Source organism: Indicator indicator, chromosome 1 (genome assembly GCF_027791375.1).
Source record: "Indicator indicator isolate 239-I01 chromosome 1, UM_Iind_1.1, whole genome shotgun sequence".
In the NCBI taxonomy this organism is placed as follows: domain Eukaryota; kingdom Metazoa; phylum Chordata; class Aves; order Piciformes; family Indicatoridae; genus Indicator; species Indicator indicator.
This window is the reverse complement of record NC_072010.1, coordinates 95,676,796-95,703,888: the sequence shown is the minus strand read 5'-3', so window position 1 is coordinate 95,703,888 and position 27,093 is coordinate 95,676,796. Positions and strand designations below refer to the sequence as shown.

Genomic DNA, 27,093 nt, shown 5'->3' with positions numbered 1-27,093 from the left:
TCAGTGATCAACAGACTTTCATCACTGATTCAAAGCATCTCCCAGTGCTAGCAGTGATCCAACAGGAGTAATCAGATAGATAAACTTTATGAGAAATTGGAGGACTTTCCCCACCACTTCTTTTAAGTTCCTAAAATCCTGGAACTGGATTGTTTTCATAGACACTGAAATTCTAAAAATAGCTTTACTAGTAACTGTGCAGACCAAAATCAGTAACAGAAATTTAATTGTGATAACACCAGAAACATGCTGCTCTCTGTGCTTTGTTCTGTGAGCATCCAGAAGAAGGTAGAGAATAATGACACCAGAGTTTAGATGTCATGTCACCTTGATGCTTATCAGCCACTGCTTGACAGCTATGAACGTATCTTTTGCTGTTATATTTTTCATCACAATGACACCATCAGCTTTTCTGAAAAACTGCTTGGTAATATTTCTGTACCTAAAAGTAAGAACCTGTTTAGAGCTCACTTCAATACAAGCAGCAATCTGACAGGATAAATAAATTTTTTCAGTAATTTCTCTTGAAAAAGAAGATGTTGCCATACAGTTTCTTCTAATAATCTAGTCTTAATAATGGTTATGGATCCTGCTAATTTGGCCTACATATATATCCTAAAATTCCATACACTAGCCAACAGGAAACTGTAATACTGATCTTCACTGCAGATCCTGTTTGAAAGGTGAAGCTTATTATGAATTGTAGTAAGCAATCCTATCCTTCCTGAATTGTCAAATCCCTTTTCACATTCAGCAGAAGATTCACAGAGGACACTCCACCACAAATTACTGCAATAGCAAATAAATTCTTTACCAAATAATAAAAAGGTGGAAATAAAGTGTTTGGAAAAGTTTTCACTGCCTTCTTTAATTGATTCTGGGTTAGTCCGGATAATCAGCTGCATATCTCACCTTCTCCCATCCTCTTTCATTTTAAGCTTCAACCAGAAATCTCTCCCTCACAAAGTGCTCTGCCTAAATCTAGCTAAATTTTGTGTTGGGGCCTCTTTTCCTAAGCTTCCTCTAATAAACGTAGAACATTGTTATCATCCTTGCTTTTAGTAATAGGAAACTAAACAGGAGTTGAAGAGATGGGGAAGGAAATTGCTACAGAAAACTTACAAAAACTTAGAGTTCTTCAACTAAAATAGGATTGTGTGAAAAAAAACCCCACCCTTCTCTTTTAAAACTATTAAGGCATTTTCTGCTATAGGAATACAGAGGTCCATTTTTAAATCAGCCTTCCTCCTAAAGAAATTGTGTGCTACTAAACCTTTAAGAGTTTAGTAAAAATCTCTTTACAGTCTATGTGAACATTTAGCACCAAATGAGCATACTATTGCTAATATGGAAGGCTCTAAACTGTGACTTCACTGGCTCTATTAGGAATGCTTCTATATTTGTTCCTCTCCCAAGGAGCAAGATCAGGTGCATGCTTACTAACCTTCAAACAGATGAATCAAGGAAGCAAAACCTTAGAATGCATACTGATTATGGCTGGGACAGAGTTAAATGTTATGATACTAGCTTGTGCAGGGCTATGTCTTAGCTTTGTGTTGAAAGCAGTGGTGGTAACACACTATTTTAGTTACTGCTCAAAAGTGTTTACACAGCATCAAGGCCTTTTCTACTTCTCAGACTGCCCCACCAATGACTATGTATGGTTTGTTTTCCTTAATTTTGTTTCTTTCCCTTTTTCCTATATTTTTTTTGGGGGGAAGGGGAGGTGTTAGGGGTAGGGTAGCAGGCTTGGTTTTGTTTTGTTTTTCATTATTAAACTATCTTTATTTCTACCAATGAATAGATTCTGATTCAGACTGAGCAAGCAGCTGTGTGGTAGCTGACTGCCAAGGTTAAACCACAACACAAAGTTTCTCACCATTCCTGGCAAGCAGTGTCCCAGAGTTGCAGGGCTACCTGGGTATTATCTACTGTAATGGTTTTCACATTGTAATCCACACCTGTAATAGATAACAAGAGTTTGCCAAAACTTCTTGAATAATAAAATACTAAATGTTAACAGAGTAGTTGAATTTTGTAAAAGCCATAGTATCTCCAAATCAGGGTACATGAGTTAAGGGTCCATTTGACACTCTACAGAAATCTAAGCTATTTAGCCTGGAATTCATGCTGTATAACATCAGTTGTTTCAGTCTGTCTGGACACCCAGGAGAGCTGCACTCTTCCAAAGCAGCAGATGAAGACCTGGTAGAATACCTTATAATGCCAAAATTAATTTAAAGTCCTATATTATGATGTTAGTTCTTCCCTGATTCTAATGTGGACTTAGACATTCAATGTAACAGCAGAAATTTACACTCAGGCATAAGTCAAAGGAGATACAAAAACTGATTACCTGAATGCTCTAAGATTGTCACAAATGCAAACCAAATCCATTAATTTAAATACCTTTTATTGTGAACAAGTTTCATTTCATACATGCTGCAGAATAAGTAAGGCATAAATACAGACTAAGTGTAATGAATCTAGTCATTTACTATAACTCAGCTGCATTGCAATAACTTCAGTTCTGGTACCCTGACTACATATGCATGACTTTTGAAAGCTTGGTTTACAACTTCAGGCAATGTAAGTACAACACAGCCTTTGAAATGTTTAGCTTTGAAAATGCTGGTCCAGCACACTTCTTTGGGATGGTTAGTACAGTGCAGTCCAGAGGAGAGAATATCAGTTTCAGAACAGTATGACCTACAAGGAAATTCTAGCTTCACTGAAATCAATAAGATTCTTCTGATTTACTTCAGTGCCACCAGGATTTAAGTATGGAATTACTCTGAAACCTCTCCAACAGTTACGTGCTTCTCAGTTAAGAGCTCACTTTGCATGTCCTACTCTCCTTTTGGATAACGGTTTTTACAACGTATGTATGTTTGTAACACAAGGCTTGATCTCAGCAGAAGCTGCTAGGTAATGCTGGAACAAACAAAAAAAAAGTAATAATGTTTCTTAAACTTACCTATAGTAGCAGCTGTGCCTGGGAAAAAACTATCTTCACAAAACCACCTTAAAAATGAAGTCCTTCCAACACTCGAATTGCCCATGAAAATAATCTTGAATAAGCTGTCTGGGACAGAGTGTATTTTCTTCTCCTTCAAGTAGAGCAAACATTAGCCTCCATCTGTTACATAAATTCTGTTGTCTCTCCAATACACTGTGTCTTAAAGGCTAACTGAGATAGGAAAAAGAAGAGATTTTATCATATCATGTCTTCCTTTACATATAAATCATACTCCTACTCTGTTTCTTAAAATAACTCAGCATTTCAGACGTTTACAATGCATCATTCCAGAACATCTGAAGTGCTGTGGTTTGGACTGAGCTCTGGAAGTATCCTGAAGGTGACCCCTGAATGAGACTGCATTGAAAAATGCATGAAAACACCAAAGAGAAAATGGTTTATGTTCATCCTGTAAATCAAACTTCAACAAATAAAACACAGTAGTTTCATCCTATACCAACACCACAGAGGAAACAGCACATCTTCACCTAGGTAAAAGAAGAAAAGTTATAATTTTTTAGTTTATGAAATCCAGGCTGAGGGGAGCCCTCTTTGCTCTCTACAACCACCTGAAAGGAGGTTGGAATGAGGTGGGGGTCAGTCTCTTCTCCCTAGTAACAAGTGGTAAGAAGAGAGGAAGTGGCCCCAAGTTGCACCAGGGGAGGTTTAGGTTCTATACTAAAACTTTTTCACTGAAAGTGTTCTCAAACACTGGAATAAACTCCCCAGGGAGGTGGTTGAACCTCCATCCCTGAAGGTTTTTAAATGATGCAGGTACTGAGGGACATAGTTTAACACCAGACTTGGAAAAGTTAGATAATGGTTAGACTAAATGATCTTAAAGTCTTTTCGAACAAAAATGGTTCTATGATCAATCACCATTATTCTCTCTGCTACTATGGTGGACCCAAGAGTTTCATGGAATTTCTGCACCTCTGTTTAAAGGCAGAAGCATGGAGAAGAGACAGAGAAAGAGGTAATTAGACCCAGTTAACCAGGCTGTAAACATTCAGCTACGTTTCTGTCATTCAGGTTTTTTAAGCAGAAAGAAGAAGCATTTGTTCTGCCTATTCATGTCCTGTTTACTGAAGGCTAAGCTAACTGGATGCTAGAAGTAGGGTATGTAGATCAGGAGTTGCTCAGGGAAGAACACTGTGGCACCAAATGCTTTGCAGGAGGTGCCCAAGCATTAGTTTGCTGGGGCAGGGGGTGTGAGGAGTGAAGGCCAGAGGAGGAAAGGCTCTCTGCCAGGCATTTGAGATACAGAATCCCTGAGACTGCTGACTGCAAGACATCAGAACTGAACTCACTGCCCAACAGTTCTTTGAACGACTCATTGAAGTCTGGCCATGCAAATGTTTTCTACAAATACACCAAAGTCTTACAGAAAGAAGCAGAAACAATATAGACCTGCACTTGATGGGGCAGAAATAAAGAAAAAAGGAAAAAGGTGGAGTTGCTGGCTTCCATAGTATGAAAAAAATTAATTTACTGCTGTTTTGGGAGACAAAATATGTCTCTTTCACAAGCTAGGCTAGTCACCCATTACAGATGTACAGAGATATTTTACCTCACTGTTGAATTCTTGTTTTCTATTAAATTTCCAAACTCCAATGCAATTAGTAACACACATACATCTATATATAGCACATTTTAAGTTTGACTGAAAAAATATTTCCAGATTAGTCTGTGTGCTCTGGGAAATAAATCAAGTTAACACAAAATCATCATCTTGGCATCATTTTCACAGTGTTTCTGAGAACAATAACTAAAGATATGGACTACATCACCTGAAATAACTTGTCCCTGGTAGTCATGCACACCTCAGTACACCAAGATTCAAAGACACCACAGGTCTTCAGCTCAACTCCTAATATAATAGGCAGTCATTTTTAATTTCAACCCACCACAACTTGTTACATCTTAATTAAAATAACCTTAATAATCAAACTTTATTCTAAAACTGCATCTGAAACTATACTAAGGAACGAGCTTCACAGTCTACTTCAAGAAAGTACTGATGGGAATATGGAAGAGTTAAATGTACATTTACTTCAGTTTATATATTGCAGTCTGAAAAAGTCTTCCCTAAGTGTGTCTTTTGAAAGGCCTTCATATAAACAGTAGCCAGGTCAAGCGATATACCTAACATTTGTGCAGTTTAACACTGGAGTGGCTGTAAAAGACAGTCTAGGTGACATACAGCCCTGAGAATGTCGTGGGTTCTGTTGAATCTGTATTCAATATCACACAGACATCATCCCAGTTTTAAAACAGAAGTTCTGATTGTAACATGAGAGGCTTCTTGTATCCGGTTGCTGCTTCCAGTTTGCAGTTTTGGGGTGTTGGGCTTTTCCACTGGGCTGGCCGTGGGCTTGTGAGGTGAAGGGGTCCTTTTATCACTGGCTTCTGCTGCTGCTTCTGCCTCTGCTTCTGCTGTGCTTTTCTGCAAAATACCTAAGGTAATTGTGCATTGTACAATTATACATTGTTCATTAAACTCTTCTTATCTTAACCCAGGATTTTTTGTCTTATGTTGCCTCCCTAACTAGAGGGGGAGGTGGCTTGTTTGTTAAAGCAGACTGTTAAACCAGCAAAGAGACTCACACCTCACAACTCATGATGTAGCAAGCAGCAAGCTATCATTTTCTGAAATTTTCTTCACCTGCAGTTGGAGATTATATGCAGACCTGCCCTGAAAACACTTCTTAATTGAATGGTACTCCTCCTAGTCCAGGCAAGCTGTCAGGAGAGGAAATCAGTCTGAGAGCACTGCGCAGAATGAGATAATTTCCAACGTCTACATCTCACAACCAGAAAGTGTGATTCTAAAAGCCATCATTCAGGAAATACAAAGTTGTAAGAGAAATTAATCAGACTATAGATGGTGTATGGAAGGAGACAAAGCATGACTCAAACAAAATGACAGGAGTCAAGACACACAGCCCAGAGACTGCCCTAAGCAATGGTATGCCATCAGTTGGATAGTCATTGGCAGGCATGATCAGCAGGACAAGAGGACCATGCAGGAGCATGCACATACTTCAGTGCCACATGGACAGAAAGTTTATCAGAAAAGAGTATTCTGCTGTGGGGGTTTTTTTCAATAAATTTTGAAAAACAATTGAAAACACAGCCTAGGCTGGGCTAAGGCACTGACATTCATAGGGAAAAAAAAACAATTAAATTCCTAGTTCTAAGTGACCTTTGCAAATTAACTTCTTGTTTACTGCCATGATGTATCATTACAAACTGAAACAAAATGTTTTCAACAATCAAGTACAATATACTTAATGATTTCTTCGTTTGGGGAAAAAAAAATTAATTTTAAGGAACAAGATCTGAGGGAATGTCCAGTTCCTTTCAAGAGGCATACCTGCCAAAATAGAGAAGGCAGGACAAGTTTGTCCTAGATGGACTTGATGGCCCACCTGGCAAAAAATTATTTACAAGTAAAATTATTTATCCTCTTTGTTTATCAGATTGTGTAACATCTATCAAAGCTGATATAAAAGTATCAAAATATGAAACATGCCACTTTTTGACAAAAATACCCCAACTTTAAAAAAAATAGAGTTGCTTCTTTTTTTAGCCAAATGCTACCTTTCAGTGGATCTTGTGTCATCTATTGCAAGGCTTAACTTCACTTTACCTAGACTCTTTCAGACAGAAGTCTATGCATACATTATTTTACTTCTTTGCACCTTCAACATTTATCTGCAATGTATTTTCATCTCCCTCTTCATAGAAGGGCTTAATTTGTGATGTTTTAACTTAAAACCAGAAAACTAAATAATTTTTTATTCTAACACATTACCTTTCAAAATCATTTCATGTTTTCTAAGGTCCTTTAGAACAGAATAGTTGGAAGGAACTATAAAGATCATCTAGTACAACTGCTTGACCTTTTCAGAGCTAACCAAAATTAAAGCATGTTATTAAGGGCATTGTTCAAATGCCCCTTAAACACTGACAGGCATGGGGCATCAACTGCCTCTCTAGGAAGCCTGTCCTAGTGTTTGTCCCTACTCTCAGTAAAGAAAAGTTTTCTCATGTCAAGTCTGAACCTCCTCTGAGTCCATTGTGAACCATTCCCATGCATCCTTTCACTGAATCTCAGGAAGAAGAAATCAGCACCTCCCTCTCCACTTACCCTCCTCAGGAAGCTGTAGAGAGCAAAAAGGTGACCCTTCAGCCTCCTCTTCTCCAAATGAGTCCTTGGCTGCTCCTCACAGGACATTACTTCCAGCCCTTCCACCAGCTTTGTTGCCCTCCTCTGGATGCATTCAAGGACCTTAATATTCTTAAACTATGGGCCCAGAAGTGCACACAATATTCAAGACAAGGTCCCCTTTGCCCCCTGACGTTTGACAGTAACACCCTTACAGGCTGCTCTCTAGAAGATGATGGTGAGTGTTCCATTGATTGTTTTGTTTTTCTTATCTATTTCCATCTCAGAGGTACTCTCATCTTCTCTAGTATATCTGTTCATCTGCTTATCAACCACCCTGTCAAGAAGCTGGGGCAGGTGATCTTCCTCAATTGATATTCTTTGGAGATGCGATGCTTTAGATATTCCTCCAATGGCTCCAGCATCAAGCTCTACAAAGAGAATTCCATTCAGTCCAGCAGAATTCCTTCTTTTTGAGTTGTTGAAAACATCATAATCTTCAAATGAATGGCTAGAGAGAGAAAAAAGGAAGACCTTCACAAAATTATATAGGACCTTACTGTTTCGTTCTAGTGCATTTGAAATTAATCCCCTATGTTTTTCACTACTCAAAATAAGCATAGTAGATTCAGTTCACTGCCTACTGAAAAATCAGCTCATCATATAATGTTTATATAGAAAGAGAGTGTGTTTGACCATTTATGGAACAAATCCTCCTGGGAACTGTCACAAGTCAGCTGAAGCACTTAATTGAGAAAAGCCACATGGATTCACCAGGGGCAAATCATGCTTCACAAACCTGATTGCCTTCTATGACAAAGTAACTCACTCATTTGCTTCAGGGCAAGCAATTGATATTGTCTACCTGGACTTCTCCAAAGCTTTTGACATGGTCCCCCACAACCTCCTCCATGAGAAACTAACACATTACAACCTAAATAGCTGGGGAACTAGCTGATGTACCCAGAGAGTGGTAGTAAATAGTTCTTTCTCAGCTTGGCAGCCATTCACAAGTGGGATCCTCCATAGGCCCAATGCTGTTTAATATCTTCATAAATGATCTGGATTTTGGTATTAAGAACACCCTGATGAAGTTTGCAGATGACACCAAAATGAGTGGTGAGCTTGACACTCCAGAAGGGTAAGCCACCCTCCAGGGAGACAAGCTGAACAAGAGAGCTACCAAAAACCTTATGAAGTTCAATGGGGACAAATGTAGGGTCTTGTACCTGGAAATACATAACTCAGGAGTAAAGCTCATGCTGGGATCTACCTGGATGGGGAGCAGCCCTGTCAAAAGCAATCTGGAGGTCTTGGTGGACAAGCAGCCCAGCATTGGTGAACAGCATACTGCAGCGGCAAAGGCAGCCAATAGGATCCTCGGTTTCATCAACAAAGGCATTAATAGTAGAGGTAAAGAAGTCATTGTACCACTCTAGTCAGCACTTGTCAGACCATGCCTGGAGTACTTTGTGAAGTTTCGATTCCTGCTGTACAAAAAAGATGAGGACAGGCTGGAAAGTGTGCCATACGAGGCAAGGCTGAGCAGGTTTTTTTCAGCTTTCACGTTTAGCGTAGACCTTCTTACCACATACCAGTACATGAAGAGTGGCTACCAGGAAGATGGAGGCTCCCTTTTACCAAGGAGTCACATGGAAAAGACGAGAGGTAATGGGTACAAGTTACTCCTAAAGAGATCCCAATTGGAATCCAGAAGAAATTTTTTTCACCATGAGAACAGTTAGACACTAGAATAATCTCCCAACAGAAGTAGTGGATTCATGTAAATTGGTCAGTTTTAAGACTCATCTTGACAGGATGTTGGGCCATCTTATTTAAGGCACAATATCATCTAGAAAGGTTGGGGATCCTTGGGGTCCCTTCCAACCTGGCATTCTGTGATTCAGTAATAATTATAAGCATCCTAGGGAAAGCTAATAACTTACATGGAAAACCTGAATCAGGATACAAAACATGAGATCTGCCTAATTTCTAGCCTCGTGGAATAGCTATAGCAAATTTCTCTACTTTTATTTTCATCTCCCCTTTCCTCCATACTCTGGAAGTATAAAACAAGCCCCAAACCAGATCCTTTCTATGTATAATCTAATTCTCTCTTTAGCAAGTAACCTGTAAAATGATGTCATGTTCATCTTTGAGATGTTTGTTCCTCTCCCTGCAAAGAAAACACAAGTAAGAGAAACATTGAGGACAAATAATTAGAAGTGCTGACATTTCTACTCAGCACTAACAGTCAAACTGGACAGTTGGCAGTGTAAAAGGCAAGACAAATGCCCTTTAGTTTGTCATATCTCCATTCTTGATCATGCTTTATTTATGTTCTCACCACAGCCAAGCCAGTTCCTTGTCTGGGTCATTCCATTTCCATAGGATTATGATGATTATAGCAAGCTGGCATGTGGCCCTCATTCTGTAGTTTATCAAAACAAATTTCACAAAATATCTTTGGTTGGAAGAGACCTTCAAAGATCATTTAGTCCAACCTTCAACCAAGGACTGCAAGGTCACCATTAAATCACATTCCTAAGCACCAGGTCCACATGCCATTTTAAATTCCTCCAGGGATGCTGACTTCACTACTGCACTCAGCAAACTATTCCAATGTTTGATAATTCTTTCAGTGAAGAAATAATTCCTAATATCCAGCCCAAACCTTCCCTGGAGGTCCATTTCCTCTAGGCCTCTAGGGAGGCCTCTAGGGAGAAGAGACTGTACCCCTCCTCGCTCCAACTTCCTCTCAGGGAGTCTGATAAGGCCTCCCCTCAGCCTCCTTTCCATTGCCATTGGCTTTCTTGGCCACCTGGGCACACTGCCAACTCATATTAGTTGACTATCAACCAGGTCCCTATCCAAGTTGCAGCTTTCCAACCACATATCTCCAAGTCTGTAGCTTACCACAGGGTCAACTATGACCCAGGTGAAGGACCTGGCACTTGGCTTTGTTGAACCTCATACCTTGGTCCATTGGTATAACCTGTTCAGATCCCATTGTAAATCTTCCCTACCCTCTAGCAGATTGAAACAGCCACCCAGTTTGGTGTCATCTGCAAAGTTACTAAGGGTGCATTCAATCCCCTTATCCAGATCGTTAATAAAGATATTTTAAAAGAGAACAGGCCCCAGTACTACACCCTGGGAACACTGCTTGTGACTGGATGCCGGCCACATTTAACTCTGTTCACTACCACTCTTTTGGCCAAGCCATATAGCCAGTTTTTCATCCAGTGCAGAGTGTACTTATCCAAGCCTAGCACTGTTAAGTTTCTGAAGGAGAATGTTGTGGGAGACAATGTCAAAGGCTTTATTAAAGTCCAGGTAGACAATGTCCACAGCCCTTCTCTCATCCACTAGGTGAGTGGGTCACCTTGTTGTAGAAGGAGGACAGGTTAGTCAGGTGGGATCTGCCTTTCATAAATCCATGCTGATAGGGTCTGATCACTTGGTTGCCTCATGTGTCCTGTGTGATGGCATGCAAGATAACCTGCTCCGTAGCCTTCCCTGGCAGCAAGGTGAGACTGACAGGCCTGTAGTTCCCAGGGCATACCAGTTGCTGTTCTGCAAACAAAGATGCATGCAGAACACATGGCATCACAAAATATTCCCTAGCTGACCAACTCCAAGCTGCAAACTTCTTTTCACATGTGAGCCAAGAAAAACATCCTGCAGAAGCCAGACCTTTGGACATGCTGGCACCTTTCATAGGGGAATATTTTTAGCTTGTATAATGAGGCTGGATTCTATTGGTTAAATGGGTTGATGCAAAAGGTAAGAAAGTATATAAAAATCAGCTACTTCAGGCAATACTGAAATTAGGGGGTTAGGGACTCTGTTAGGGAATTTGAGTGGTTAGGGATTCTGTTAGGGACTGCTGTTAGCTACTTCTTTGGTTAAGGCCTTCTGGGACTTCTGTAAACGACACTTTAAGATTCTGTTATAGACACTGTGATGCTGGGGGTTCTTCAATGCTGTAATAAAGGACTTTTGAGAGGACTTCTGAGATTTTCTACTCTCTGCATTTCTGCAATTCCCTTTACGGAGCACTAACAGGGTTCATGCAACCATTTGTCACCCAATGGCCCCCTGAAACGGGGGTTAAAATACCAGGGTCATCCTTCCAGCCCTTCTTGAGGATGGCTGTCACATTAGCTAGCCTGCAGTCAACTGGGACCTCCATGGTTAGCCAGGACTGTTGACAAATAATGGAAAGTGGCTTCGTGAGCACTTATGCCAGCTCCTTTAAGTACTCTGGGGTGGATCCCATCTGGGCCCATAGACTTGTGCACATCTAAGCGGCACAATAGGTCACTGATCATTTCCTCACACATTATGGGGACTGCGCTCTGGTCCCCATCCGTGTCTTCCAGTTCAGGGAGCTGGACCCTTGTAGAGAAATGGCCAGAAGATAGGAGGCCATGAGCTGCACAATCCAAGCTATACTAACTATAAACAGGCTGACATGTCCTTGAGAGGCTGATAAGAGAAAGCTTGGCAAAGCAGTAAACAGGAGATGAAGCCAGGTGTTAAAGCCGCAAGGCAGAAAAACATTGCCGATACCATATTCCAATCAGCGTACAGTAACAGGCGCGTGAACAATTGCAGACTAATGTTATTCGCGTGGATAAAATAATACTATAAAAGCCTGTGTCTTATAATAATAAATGAGCAACATTCTGAACTCATATTGGGTCTATGTCTTGACTCTGTCTGAGCAGGACTTTAACTCATATTGAGTCCATGTCTTGACTCTGGACAATCTCCTACAGACCCTCAGGAAGCAACTGGTATTGCTGACAAAGACTGAGGCAAAGTAGGCATTCAGCTCATCCTTTTCCTTGTCCTTGGTCATCAGATTTCTTTTTGCATCCTGTAGTGGGTGGAGATTCTCCTTAGCTCTTCTTTTACTATTAACATATTTACAGAAACATTTTTTTATCATCCTTAATGACACTGGCCAAATGAAGTTTTATCCGAGCTTTGGCCTTTCTAATTTTCTCTCTGTAAATCCTTGCAACAACTTTGTACTCTTCCTGAGTTGCCAGCGCTCCAGTTTGTTTCTCACATATTTTTTCTTACTCCTCTCTCTACTGTTGCACAGTGTTTTCTACCATTTCTTACACAGGTTTTCCTAGAGATACCAGTATTTTGGCTGAGTAGCTCAGGTGTGTATTTCAGCCATGGTGCTTTGGCCCTGGCTGAGAGCCAGATGCCCACCAAAGTGACAACTCTTCTACTTAGATGGACAGAGGAGAGGGAAAATATAAATAAAGGTCCGTGAGTCAAGATGGAAGCAATTTAACAGGATGGAAAGCAAAAGCAAAGGCCGTATGTGGAAGGAAGAGAAAACAAAGATGTTATTTTCTACTTCCCATCAGCAGACGATCACAGGATGTCAGGGGTTGGAAGGGACCCAAAGAGATCATCGAGTCCAATCCCCACTCAGTCACTTCGCAGGAAGAAAGGCTTCAGCCCATGTAGTGATTGCTCGGGAGGACAGATAACATCCACAAACGCCACCACACTTCCTTCTTTTACTTAGCTTTTCTCTCTGAGCTGATGTCATATGGTATGAAATACCGCTTTGGTCAGTTTGGGTCAGATGGCCCAGTTGTGTCCCCTCCCAAGATCTTGGCCAACCCTCAGCCTACTGTTGGGGGAGAAAATGTTGGAAAACCGCAGCCTTTGTACTTGGCTCAGCAGTAGCCAAAACACTGTTGTGTTCTCAACATCCAGCTACATCACTGCAAAACACAGCACTATGAAAGATGTTATGGGAAGAATTAACTCCAGCTCAGTCAAACCAAATACAGCAGTCCTGGCCTCTCCTCTCTAGCACAGATGTCACTCCGACAGTGACATCCCTGCCAACACCAAGAACTATTACTCAAAAGAAAGTGGGCACTCTGCAGTCTGCAGTCGGGGCAGCTTGCTGGGGTGTCTGGCTGCTGTTTTCGTCTTCTCTTCTGGCTGAAGATAACACACTGACCTTGGCAAGCTAAGTTAACAACTTTTCTGCTTTAGCTAACTCTGCTTTCTGCTAGGGGGGTCTCGGGGGGAGGCCCCTTGGGAAAGGTCCCCTCTGGGGGGGAAGCAAAGGGATCTTGGTTGTGCTTTTCTGTTGATTGATATTTGTAAATGTTGTAAATTTTGTATATTTGTACATATTCATTGCATTTCATCATAGATTGTAGATTTTTCTTGTAAATACAGCTTTCTTTCTTTTTTTTTTTTTTTTAATAATCAAGAAGGTTGGAAGAGACCTCAAGGATCATCGAGTCCAACCTGTCACCCTACACCTCATGCCTATCTAAACCATGGCACCAAGTGCCACGTCCAATCCCCTCTTGAACACCTCCAGGGATGGTGACTCCACCACCTCCCTGGGCAGCACATTCCAATGGCCAACCACTCTCTCTGTGAAGAACTTTCTCCTCACCTCCAGCCTAAACTTCCCCTGGCACAGCTTGAGACTGTGTCCTCTTGTTCTGGTGCTGGTTGCCTGGGAGAAGAGACCAAACCCCTCCTGGCTACAACCTCCCTTCAGGTAGTTGTAGACAGCAATGAGGTCTCCCCTGAGCCTTCTCTTCTCTAGGCTAAACAGTCCCAGCTCCCTCAGCCTCTCCTCATAGGGCTTGTGCTCAAGGCCTCTCACCAGCCTCGTTGCCCTTCTCTGGACATGCTCCAGCAATTCAACATCTTTCCTAAACTGAGGGGCCCAGAACTGGACACAGTACTCAAGGTGTGGCCTAACCAGTGCTGTGTACAGGGGTACAATGACCTCCCTGCTCCTGCTGGCCAAACTATGCCTGATGCAGGCCAGGATGCCATTGGCTCTCTTGGCCACCTGGGCACACTGCTGGCTCATGTTCAGCCTACTGTCAACCAGTACCCCCACGTCCCTTTCCACCTGGCTGCTCTCCAGCCACTCTGACCCCAGCCTGTAGCTCTGCATGGGGTTGTTGTGGCCAAAGTGCAGCACCCGGCACTTGGACTTGTTAAATGCCATCATGTTGGACTCTGCCCATCTGTCCAGCCTGTCAAGGTCCCTCTGCAGAGCCCTTCTACCTTCTAACAGATCAACACCTGCTCCCAGCTTGGTGTCATCTGCAAATTTACTGAGGATGGACTCAATCCCCTCATCCAGATCATCAATAAAGATATTGAACAGGATGGGGCCCAGAACTGATCCCTGGGGGACACCACTAGTGACAGGCTGCCAGCTGGATGTGGCACCATTCACCACCACTCTCTGGGCTCGGCCCTCCAGCCAGTTCCTAACCCAGCGCAGAGTACTGCTGTCCAAGCCACAAGCTGCCAGTTTGGCCAAGCGTTTGCTGTGGGGGACAGTGTCAAAGGCCTTGCTGAAGTCCAGGTAGACTACATCCACAGCCTGCCCCACGTCCACCAGGCGGGTCACCTGATCATAGAAGGAGATCAGGTTGGTGAGGCAGGACCTGCCCTTCCTAAATCCATGTTGGCTGGGCCTGATTCCTTGGCTATCCTTCAGGTATGCAGTGATTGCCCCCAAGACAATCTGCTCCATGATTTTCCCTGGCACTGAGGTCAGGCTGACAGGCCTGTAGTTCCCAGGTTCTTCTGTTTTTCCCTTCTTGTGGATGGGCGTCACATTGGCCAGTTTCCAGTCTTCTGGGACCTCTCCAGTGAGCCAGGACTGGTGGAAAATGATGGACAGAGGCTTGGCCAGCTCATCTGCCAGCTCTTTCAGCACCCTAGGATGAATCCCATCAGGTCCCATGGACTTGTGAATATCCAAGTGACTCAACAAGTCTCGAACTAATTCCACATGGATTTCAGGAGTACAACACTGCTTCTTGACCCCATCAACCAGCTCAGGAGGCCAGTTATCCTGAAGTCCTCCTGCCTTACTGTTGAAAATGGAGGCAAAGAAGGTATTTAGAATCTCAGCCTTCTCCTCATCCTTAGCTACAGTGTTACCCTCCACGTCCAATAAAGAGTGGAGGCTCCTCTTGCCCCTCTTTTTAGCATTAATATATTTATAAAAATGCTTTTTGTTGTCTTTCACAGAAGCGGCCAGTTTAATTTCTAACTGTGCTTTTGCCTCTCTAATTTTTCTTCTACATGATCTAACAACATCCTTAAACATATCACTAGTTGCCTCCCCCCCTTTCCAAAGGCGATAAACCCTCTTTTTTTCCCTTAAATCCTTCAGGAGCTCCTTGCTCATCCAGGCCAGTCGTCTTCCCCGCCGGCTCGTCTTACGGCATGTGGGAACTGCCAGTTCCTGTGCTTTTAAGAGCTCCTGTTTGAAGTAGGTCCAACCATCCTGGACCCCTTTGTTCTTAAGGGCTGTTACCCAGGGAACTTTCTGAATAAGTTGCCTGAACAACCTGAAGTTTGCCCTCTGAAAGTCCAAAGTGAGGGTTCTGTTACTGCTCCTCCCTATTTCCCTGCATATTGAAAACTCCACTATCTCATGGTCGCTGCACCCTAGACAGCCTCCAACCATCACATCTCCCACCAGCCCTTCTCTATTTGAGAACAGCAGATCAAGCAGAGCCTTGCCCCTGGTAGGTTCACCTAAGAGAGCTGCATCAGGAAGTTGTCATCCATGCACTCTAGGAACCTTCTGGACTGTCTCCTCTCTGCTGAATTAAGTTCCCAGCAGATGTCTGGTAGGTTAAAGTCCCCCACAAGGACAAGGTCTGATGATCTTGAGACAGCTTCCATCTGCTTATAGAATACCTCATCGGGCTCCTCATCCTGGTTGGGTGGTCTATAACAGACTCCAACCAGGATGTCAGTTTTGTGTGGCCTCCCTCTGATTTTAACCCATAAGCATTCAATCCTTTCATCTGCAACCTCGGGTTCTGAGGCATCAAAAGATTCCCTAATATACAGGGCCACCCCTCCTCCTCTTCTCCCTTGCCTGTCTCTCCTAAAGAGCTTATAACCCCCCAGTGCAGTACTCCAATTGTGAGAATCGTCCCACCACGTTTCTGTGATGGCAACTACATCATAGTCTTCCTGGTGAACCAAGAGTTCCAGTTCCTCTTGTTTGTTGCCCATACCGCGTGCATTGGTGTACATGCACTTCAGCTGGGCTGCTGATTTCACCAGTTTGTGTGGTCCTCCCTCCTTTCCAGGGAGACTGGTTTCCACACCCACCCCCTTCAGACCTAGTTTAAAGCCCTCCCAATGAGTCCTGCCAACCCCAGTGCCAGCACCCTCTTACCCTTTCTAGATAAATTCAACCCATCTTGGTCCAGCAGGTCAGGTGCAGTAAGAGTTGCCCCGTGATCAAAGAAGCCAAAATTCCGCTGCTGGCACCATCTCCTAAGCCAACTGTTGATGGTGTGGGTTTTCCTGTTCCTCTCAGTGTACACCACAGCTGCTGAGGGAACTGAGCAGAACACCACTTGAGCTCCTGCCCCGTCAATTGATTTCCCAAGGGCCTTAATTTCCTTTTTAATCTTCCTGGTGCTGCTCTTTTCAATTTCTTCACTTCCAGCCTGAATTACCAGCAATGGGTAATAGTCAGAGGGCTGGGTTAGTTTAGGTAACCTCTGGGTGATGTCCTTCACCCGGGCCCCAGGTAGGCAGCACACCTCCCTATGGGATGGGTCAGGACGGCATATGGGTCCCTCTGTTCCCCTCAAGAGAGAGTCTCCAATAACTATAGCCTTTCTCTTCTTCTTTGTAGCACTGGTCATTAAGGTTTGGGGGGGCTGCTTCGTCTTTGGTATCTCCTTGATCGGTTCCTCTACAATACTCTCATCCACATTGCCCTCAGCCTGCAGAGTCTCATAGTTATTGCTCAAGGGCAGCAGGGGAGGGGAAGAGGGTCGGGGTGCATTCCCTTTGCTTCCCCTGACAGGGACCCGTATCCACCCTCCACTGCTCCCCTCAACTGGAGAGGGTTTCAAAGCCTGTTCCCACATATCCAACTCCCTTTCACATTCTCGTATGGTCCTGAGCCTTGCTACTTCTGCTTTCAGCTCAGCCACTTCATCCTTCAGCTCAGCTACCAAATTTATGAGAAAATTCATCTGGTCACACCTGACACAGGTGTCTCCTTCACCCTCCACACCAAGTGCCAGGCTTGAACACTCACTGCAGCCAGAAGCCTGAACACCAGCATGCTTGCAGAGAAACTCAGTCTGAGAACCTACTGCATGTTTAACACCCTTTGTCCGAGTTGCTACCATGGTAGGTACCTGCAGACAAGAGATCTTAAGATCAGAGATTTTATTGAGGGTTGTTTTTTGTTTTGTTTTGTTTTGTTTTGTTTTTTCCCCTGTACCCTGTCAGCTGACCTGGCACGTGCAACCAGGCAAGAAGCCTATAGCTCACCAGCCAAAATGGCGTCGCGCACTCAGCTCCGCTGGGTTTTAAAAATTCCCGCGGCTGACGTCACAATCCCGAGCAGGCACGCGAGAGGACGACCGCTGGTTGTCGCTCTCTGCCAGGGGTCTTTCCGCCCCGCAAACCCCGAAAAGAAACAAAAAGAGAGAGAACCCAAAGCAGGCACAGCGGACCCAGTGTCTATCCTGATCAGCTCACCAGCCAAAATTTCATTTGCTTCCAGACTGGGCTAGCCTGGTTATTGTCGGTGGGGGGGGGATTTCAGCTCACACTGACATATTTTTATTTTTGGCGCTCCAACGTGAGGCGATTGTTTGTATGATTTATTCCTGCTCAGATTAGAAAGCAAAATGAAGCTGTTTTGGATTCTGAGTCATTCTGTTTCCTCTGTTATCCGTGCGATTGTCTACAGATGGGCCATTTCCTGCATGATAGACAAGATTGTGAGATATGTGGCATACAAGTAATTTCTTTGGTTTAAGAACAAGTTACTGAATGTTGTTGATTTCTGTTGTGGTCTTATCGGGCTAGGGAGATATGGTAACTCAACTATAAACCTGCCAGCAGAAGCATTTGAGTTTGCTATTCCTCTTGCAGAGGATTATGTGAACCAATGGAATCCCAAATTGATTTTTATGCTAATCTTGATTCTGGTGCTTGTGGCAGTAAACATTTGGCTATTGGTAGCACTGTATCAAGAAAGACATAAGGCTACTTGCTCTTCCAACCTGCGTAGACGTAAGAGGAAACATAGAAAAGCTCAGAGAGATTTGGAATTAGGTTCTGATTCTGATTACAGTGTCCAGGAGATCACAGTTAAGGTTTGTGAGAAAGCTGCCGATAGCATTGACTCAGAGCCAGCAGCAGGAACTGCAGGATTTGTGCCAGGAGCTCTGGGAAGCGTGCCAGAATCTGAGATAACAGCCATGGCTACTCAGGCAGACACCATTAATGAGGCACAGGCAGACACAGCTACACAGGCAGACACGGCTGCGCAGGCAGACTCCATTACCGAGGCACAGTCTCCTCCTCCTCCCTCTGCTGCCCAGATGGACACAGCAGCAGCTGCAGGGTCTCAAAGTGTACCTGCTGACTCTGCACAGGATCCTTCTGTTCCTGCAGAATCTGTACAGAATTCCTCTGCTCCTGCCAACCCTGCACAGAATTCCTCTGCACCTGCTGACCCTGTACAGAATCCCTCTGTGCCTGCCAAATCTGCACAGAATTCCACTGCTCCTGCAAGCTCTGCTGTGAATGTGAAAGCTAGCCCAGTGAATTTGGTTGCCACTGTCACCAGAAAGCACAAAGGAGCCACAGAAGGAGATGTAGATGGTGCAGGAGATGGTGCAGAAGGAGGTGAGGGTCCCTCTACTCAGGGTCCCTTTGTTAAGAAAGATCCTTCTGGGGAGGAAGAGAAGGTTAGCCTTAAAACTCTGGCAGACCTCTTGAGACCACACATGGATGATGGAGATGTAGGTCAGGATGTGGACCCCGGTAAATTAGCAACTGCTGGAAGTGCCTCTGAACTCAAGGAAATGGAGGATTACGGTAGGAGTATGGGGACAGCGACCTCAAGATGATGATGATGATGACGATGAGGATGACATACAGTCAGCTAATGCACCCAGTCAGGAAATTAGACATGTGAGGAAGGATTACATCAGAGGAGACACTGAGCCAGTCATGTCTTGGCTAGCCAGGTGTTTTGATATGGGAGCTCCAGCGTTGGTGGTAGGCGACAAGTTGGCCTCCCAGTTGGGTATGCTGTCAAAGGATACAGGCATAGACAGGCATCTAGGCAAGTGCATTGGTAAAGTTTCTCTGTGGGCAGGCCTCCTACTGGCAGTCCTGCTGAGGTATCCCAGCAGAGATGATTTACCATGGAACCCTAAGCCTTGGACCACAATAGATAAGGGAATCAAGTGTCTGAGAGAGTTTGCTGTGAGAGAAGTGATGTACGGAGATCATAAGACTCTGAATCCTGATGAAATTCCTGTTGGAACAGGCCTTGCCAAAAAGCTCATTAAGCTTGCTTCTCCTAATTATGCTACTATTCTGGCAAGCAGGATTGTGGCAAGAAATTATGGTGGAGTGCCTCCCACTGTTGGCCATTTCACTGACCAAATGAGGCAATTGGAAGATAGTCTCGCACATACTTCTTTAGTTTCAGCCATTGAAACTCTGTCTGGAGAGCTAAAGAATTGCTTGAAAGAGCTGATAGAGGAATTTAAAACCTCCACATCCAACTTGATGAAGGGGGATGATTCTGATTCTGATTCCTCTAGATGGATACAAGTTTCAGCTGTCAGGAACAGACGTCCTCCAAGAAGGCCATTCCAAAACAGGTCAAAACAAAACAGACAGCAGAGGCAATCATGTGGCAATATCTGGATAACTCTGCATGATCAGTTTGGTGAGAACATGAACAGATGGGATGGTCAACCAACTTCTGATCTTTTCAGGAGGTTATAGGAGCTGCACAGTGGCAGATCCCGAGGTAGCAATACCAGAAGGGTAGCTGTCACTTCCTCAGTTTCCCAGAACAACTCCAATAGCTCCAACAGTGATTCTAATTCTGGTGCTGGACATTGTGCCAGCTGTACATGTGGATGTAATCCCCACAATTAGGGGTGCCCTGCCTTCTGCCAGGGGAGGTAAGGGACAATGGAGATAACAGAATCTGTTGGGATGTGTACATCCAGTGGCCTGGCACTTCAAAATTTCAGAAGTACAGGGCCTTGGTTGACACAGGAGCTCAGTGCACCATAATACCATCAAATTATGAAGGGGGAGAATCTATAACTATTCAAGAAGTCACTGGTGGATCTCAAGAGTTCTTTAAGATAGAGGTTGATATAAGTTTAACTGGGAAGCAGTGGAAGAAACATACTATTGTAACAGGTCCTAATGCACCTTCTATTTTGGGAATTGATTTTCTGAGAGAAGGGCGTTTCAAAGACTCTAAGAGTTACAAATGGGCCTTTGGAACAGCAACTGTAGAAATTGAGGGAAGAAAATTGAAGTTTTCTATTAGACCTGAGCTTTCAGATGAATCTGCAGTTGTGGGACAACATGAGATAGAGGATGTGAAGTTGACGGTTGCTTCTCAAACTGTGCATCACAGACAATACAGAACCAACCGTGACTCTTTGGTGCCCATTCAAAACTTGATTCGTCAGTTGGAGAGTCAGAAGGTCATCAGCAAAACTCATTCACGTTTCAACAGTCCAATCTGGCCTGTGAGAAAGCAGAATGGAGAGTGGCGTCTGACAGTTGATTTCCGTGCCTTGAATGAAGTAACTCCACCCATGAGTGCAGCTGTACCAGACATGATGGAACTCCAATATGAGCTGGAATCCAAGCAGGCCAAATGGTATGCTACCATAGACATTGCTAATGCTTTCTTCTCTATTCCCATAGCAGAGGAATGCAGGCCTCAGTTTGCCTTCACCTGGAGAGGCATTCAATACACATTCAATTGTTTGCCCCAGGGGTGGATTCACAGTTCAACCATCTGCCATGCAGTGATCCATGATGTTTTGGAGAAAGGTGGAGCTCCAGAACACATTCAGTTCATCGATGATATCATCGTCTGGGGTGAAACTGCTGAAGAGGTCTTTGAGAAAGGTAACAAAATCATTGACATTCTCTTAAAAGCTGGTATCGCTATCAAGCGAGACAAGGTGAAAGGACCTGCCAGAGAAATCCAGTTTCTGGGAGTGCGGTGGCAAGATGGTCGCCGTCACATCCCAATGGATGTGATAAACAGAGTCTCCACCATGGCAAATCCCATCAACAAGAAAGAAGCTCTACGTTTCTTAGGCATAGCGGGATTTTGGAGACTGCACATTCCTGGATACAGTCAGATTGTGAAACCTCTATATGATGTGACTCGAAAGAAAAACAGTTTCCAGTGGGGTCCTCAGCAACAAGCAGCCTTTCACCAGATAAAGCGAGAGGTAGTCCAAGCGATGGGTCTGGGAACTGTCCGAACTGGTCCAGACATTAAGAACATTCTGTACACGGCCACGAGTGACAATGGTCCAACCTGGTGCTTATGGCAAAGAGCTCCAAGTGAGACATGCAGACATCCTCTTGGTTTCTGGGGTCGTGGCTACGGAGGCTCAGAAGCTAGCTACACTCCAACAGAGAAAGAGATTTTAGCTGCTTATGAAGGAGTAAAAGCTGCTTCTGAAGTGACTGGAACTGAGTCACAACTTCTTCTAGCTCCTAGATTACCAGTTCTGAATTGGATGTTCAAAGGCAAAGGTTCTTCACCACATCATGCAACAGATGCTATCTGGTCTAAGTGGATGGCTCTGATAACACAGAGAGCTCGAATGGGAAATCTAGAAAGACCAGGTTTGGTGGAGGTGATCACAAACTGGCCAGAAGGCATAAGCTGTGCAAAACCTCCAGAGGAGAGAGTAACTCGTGCTGAGGAAGCTCCTCCTTACAGTGATCTGTCTGATGACGAAAAGAGAAATGCTTTGTTCACAGACGGTTCCTGTCGTCTGGTTGGAAACAAGCGAAGGTGGAAGTCTGCATTGTGGAGTCCAACACACAGGTTGCAGAAGCAAGAGATGGAGAAGGAGAATCCAGTCAATTTGCAGAGGTAAAAGCTGTCCAGCTAGTTCTTAACGTAGCTGAATGTTAGAGATGGCCAAAGCTTTATCTCTACACTGACTCGTGGATGGTAGCCAATGCCTTGTGGGGTTGGCTGAAAGACTGGAAAAAGAATGGATGACAGAGAAAAGGAAAGCCAATCTGGGCTGCAGATCTGTGGCAGGACATTGCTGCTTGCATTGAGAGAATCCCAGTGCAAGTGAGACACATTGATGCTCACATTCCTAAGAGCAAAGCTACTGAGGAATAACACCACAACCATCAGGCAGATCTAGCTGCAAGAGTTTCCCAAGTGGACACAAACTCTGATCCTGATCTTGACTGGAAACACCGAGGTGAGCTGTTCTTAGCTCGGTGGGCCCATGACTCGTCAGGACATCAAGGCAGAGATGCAACCTACCGATGGGCTCGTGACAGATCCATTGACATTTCCATGGATGCTATCACACAAGCCATCCATGACTGTGACATTTGTGCTGCTATTAAGCAGGCAAAAAGGATCAAGCCTTTGTGGTATGGTGACCAATAGTCCAAGTACAAGTTCTCGATCTGGTAAGCAATATGTGCTGACTATGGTAGAGGCAAGCACTGGATGGTTGGAAACTTATCTAGTTCCTCGTGCAACTGCACGTAACACCATTCTTGGTCTGGAAAGACAAATCCTGTAGAGACACAGAACTCCAGAGAGGATTGAGTGAGACAATGGAACTCATTTCAGAAACAATCTTGTAAAAAAATGGGCCAAAGAGGACGGCATTGAGTGGATATTCCACATTCCCTACTATGCATCAGCTGCAGGGAAGATCGAATGCTACAACGGTTTGATGAAAACCATTCTCAGAGCCATGGGGGGTGGATCTTTGAAAAACTGGGAGAAGCATTTAGCACAAGCAACCTGGTTGGTGAATAGTAGAGGTTCAGTGAATTGAGCTGGACCTGCCCAATCAGATTTGTTGCAAAAGGAGGAAGGTGATAAGAGTTCCTGTTATTAGAGAAAAGAATCTGTTAGGGAAAACTGTTTGGGTATTTTCCCCTTCAGGAGTGTCCAAACCTGTCCGAGGGGTGGTTTCTGCTGAAGGTCCTGGTCACACCTATTGGGTGATGCAAGAAAATGGTGAAATTCAGTGTATTCCACAAAGAAATTTAACTTTGGCTGAGAGAGGTTAAATTCAGAGTGTTGCGCAGATACAACATCACGGCCAAAGAAGAATCCATGAGATCTATGGTGCACGAACCCTACGAACCCTGAGAGCCCTGAGTCACCTGAGAGTTCCTATTCCTTTCTTCACTCCATCTGCGAGGAAACAAGCTGTTTGCTGTTTTTTCCTGTGATTTTACCCTTTTGAATCATCTACATCTGAGATAGCCGGAATGGACTATGATTTTTATTCACTCATTGTTGTAAATATTATTTTAGATTAGACAAATAGTAGTTGCAGCCAATGGAATTGTTTACAAGGGGTGGACTGTGATGGTTTGAAACTGTCTTTTTAATTTTTCCTTGCAAAGTTCAAGCAGAGAAAGTGAAAGAGTGTAAAGAAGTCACTATTGGGTGTAAGAAAGCAAAATAATGATTGTTCTAAACACTTCCATTGGATAGATAGAAATGTTTAAGAACTATTACTCAAAAGAAAGTGGGCACTCTGCAGTCCGCAGTCGGGGTAGCTTGCTGGGGTGTCTGGCTGCTGTTTTCGTCTTCTCTTCTGGCTGAAGATAACACACTGACCTTGGCAAGCTAAGTTAACAACTTTTCTGCTTTAGCTAACTCTGCTTTCTGCCAGGAGGGCCTGGGGAGGAAGCCCCTGGGAGAGAGGCCCCTTGGGAAAGGTGCCCTTAGGGGGGAAGCAAAGAGAGCTTGGTTGTGCTTTTAAATGTTGTATATTTGCATTTCATCATAGATTGTAGATTTTGCTTGTAAATACGGCTTTCATTCGCTTAGACTGAGCTAGCCTGGTTATTGTCGGTGGGGGGGCGGAATTTCAGCTCACACTGACACACCTGGCTTTAGCAGTTACTCAGCCTTAAACATTGGACACAGTGTCTCAGATTTTTACACTAGCTGTACACCATTTATGTTGACTTAATTCACTGTCTGGCCTTAAACTGTTTTTTGCCTTTCAGTGAAGACTCAAGTTCTTCCTGTGCACAGTCTGAACATTAAACCTGCTTCAAAAACTCAGGTATTTCTAGACTGATACATATTCTCTATGTTCAGAACAACACTGCAGGTGTGGTTGAGTAGGACTGAGCTCTAATTCCACAAAATACTATTGAATCCAAAGTGCTATCTGAACACTGGGCAGTTTTTTTCCATAGCTTTAAAACCACATCATTCCACAGTCTTTGCACTTGATCTGAAAAAAACCACCTTGAAGAGGAATACTTCTATTTTCTACTTCCAAAACACACATCAGACATGCAACCTCAAAAATAGCATTCTAAACACAGTGGCTGGTCTTTAAAAATAATTTAGAAACAATGTTCATTATTTATACCCTCAAGAAAAACTAAATTAGTAATAGCTAAGGACAACTTGGCACAAACCTTAATAGAAAATAGTATGCCATCTGATCTAATATTCTGCTTTATGCTGAAATATGACAACTAGCCATAGCTCTGAGCTACATAGTTCAACTAGGAATACATTTATGTGAGGAAGCCCACTGGTATTTCAGAACTATGATACTTTTTAATGAATTGGTCTGATTTTTAATACCAAACATTCCCAACAAATAACGGGAGTTGGGTGGGAAAACACTGACATCTTGAAGAAGACAGAGACTTACATTTCCTTCTCCTCATTTAGTCTTGATGTCTCCTCCTGAAGCACCTGTAACTGTTGTTTGTGAGATGTTCTCTCCAGGTTAGTCAGCTTCAGCTTGGTGTTCTCTTCTTTGGTTTCTTCTTTACCAGTGAGAAGGTTTGTACACTGCTACTCTAACTGGTATGGAAGGAAAATGAACAGAAAGTATTATAACTATGGCATCTTGATTTTGAGGTTTTTCAATTCAAGTCTTAAAGGTTAGTTGAATAGGGAAGTTATTTCTACCAGAGCTGTATGAATAAAACATGTATGGTGCTCTTCCACTGCTCTGCGTACAGATATAATTAAGTTACACAAAAATAAAGCCATTCTATTCTATGACTTCATTTAATCCAGTTAAAAAAATGCACCAAGACAAACCACAAAAAAGGTATTTACAGAGCAGATTATCAGTATTTAGCTGATATTCACAACTGATATTTTAGACAACTTCCCACAATGACAAGGCCTACAAAAAGTGGTTCAGAATTCTGCCTAAAAACTGTTAAGTTTAAATCTGGTAGCTGACAAACCTTCTCATCCCCAGCAATAGCAACAAGCAGTAACTTTTCTGCCACCTCCACTAAATCTGCCAAGAAGTGTGAATTAGAGCTTTTTTATTAATTTTCATATCAAGTCTCCAAAGTATATAGAAAGGAAAGATACATCCTCCCTGTGAAACAGGTAACTGCAGATGACAGTGGTTTCTGGCTAACTGAGCAAATTAAGATGATAGAGCAAAAGTTATGTAGACTAAAATTAGTCCACTGCATATTAGGGAAGGTACTGCTGGCCTGAAGATAGAAAAGCTTTTTTAATTTTTTTCCCCAGTATGCATTTTGAGAGATGTAAAATGTATTAGGAGCATTACAATGATGCCAGTTCAGTCTTCTTAATCTGAGACACAGTGTTGGAACTGTCATTTTGCACATTCCAACAGGAAGAGCTCACCCAAACCAAAATCCATCCACACACAGATCTGTCAGTCTGTTCATTCCACGTGTCTTGGTTTTGAATGCAACCTTAAGGTCCACATTCAAAACAAAAGCAGAAAATGCTTTTCTATCTGGGACTGTGAACGGTCAGGGACAAGAGCAGAGTGGGCACACGCAGCAGCAGCAGCAGCAGCTTAACCTATTGCTGAACTGTAGCCTGAGCAGACTTATAGTTCACGTGGAACACTGACTAGCTGGGCATCAAAATAGACAAGCAATGCTGGTTTATGCTGATAGAGCACTTCAGTTCCTGAGTATTGCGTTCAGTTCTTTGACAAATCAAAGTTATGTAGTCTAAGTAAAAAACACAATGATTCAGTTTACTAGCAGATGAGACTTCCTTAACCAGAGGAGTGGTTTTGGGAAATGCAAAAAGCGATCGCACAAAGATGAACTTTCAAAAAGTTTGAGCAGTAGAAATCCCACTTACAGAATACTGTGGCCATCTCAAAACTTGTACGGAGAGTGACCTGGAATTATAACTAAAATGGCAGCCATCATCAGCTCCAAGAATCACAGTTACAGATGTCAGAAATATTTGTTAGAAGTCCTGGTGCTTACTCATCTGAGAAAAATAATTATGTTGAAACTATGCTCAGCAGTATTTAAGTCCCAAGACACAAGTGGAGAAAGCATTACTGTCATGGTAGGGCCATGACATGGCCCAGTACAAGCCCAGACAGGCCTTAAGATGTCCATACAGTCTCCCTTTCTTTCTCCTCCCTCCTGCAGAAAAACAGGGCAACATGGGGAAAAGAACAAAGGGGACAGGACTCCTGCCTATCTGGTAAACAAGATGTTTATCTGGGCTGAGAGCACATAAGCTGACCACTGTTCCCCCGGATACAAGGTTTTGTTTCTGCCTTTTATGGTTATAGCCTGGTAGAATGCCTTTCCATTGGGCAGCTACACGTTAGCTTCAGTGCCCCATTGGACCAATCGATCTCTGTCAAGATGTATATATACAAATGACTTGGTAGTCACCCTTACCTTGCCTTGCCTTGCTTCAAAATTTGCTTAAAGCCTACTTGGACCTGTCTTGTAGAAGCTGCCTCGAGTTGCCCTGCCCTGCATCAAGTGCCTGGTCCAGAGACTGGGATAAAGCCACGAGCCACAC

At 43.4% G+C, this 27,093-nt stretch overlaps 1 protein-coding gene across 1 annotated transcript in view; it reads right to left on the bottom strand.

The window, feature by feature from the left end:
- CRACR2A (calcium release activated channel regulator 2A) overlaps positions 1-27,093 on the bottom strand; it is a 59,204-nt gene that overhangs the window by 11,416 nt on the left and 20,695 nt on the right. Inside the window, 6 exon segments of the mRNA XM_054390727.1 lie at positions 328-442; positions 1,880-1,961; positions 2,978-3,110; positions 7,385-7,448; positions 7,450-7,701; positions 24,965-25,110. Coding sequence (XP_054246702.1) covers positions 328-442; positions 1,880-1,961; positions 2,978-3,110; positions 7,385-7,448; positions 7,450-7,701; positions 24,965-25,110 — 792 coding nt within the window.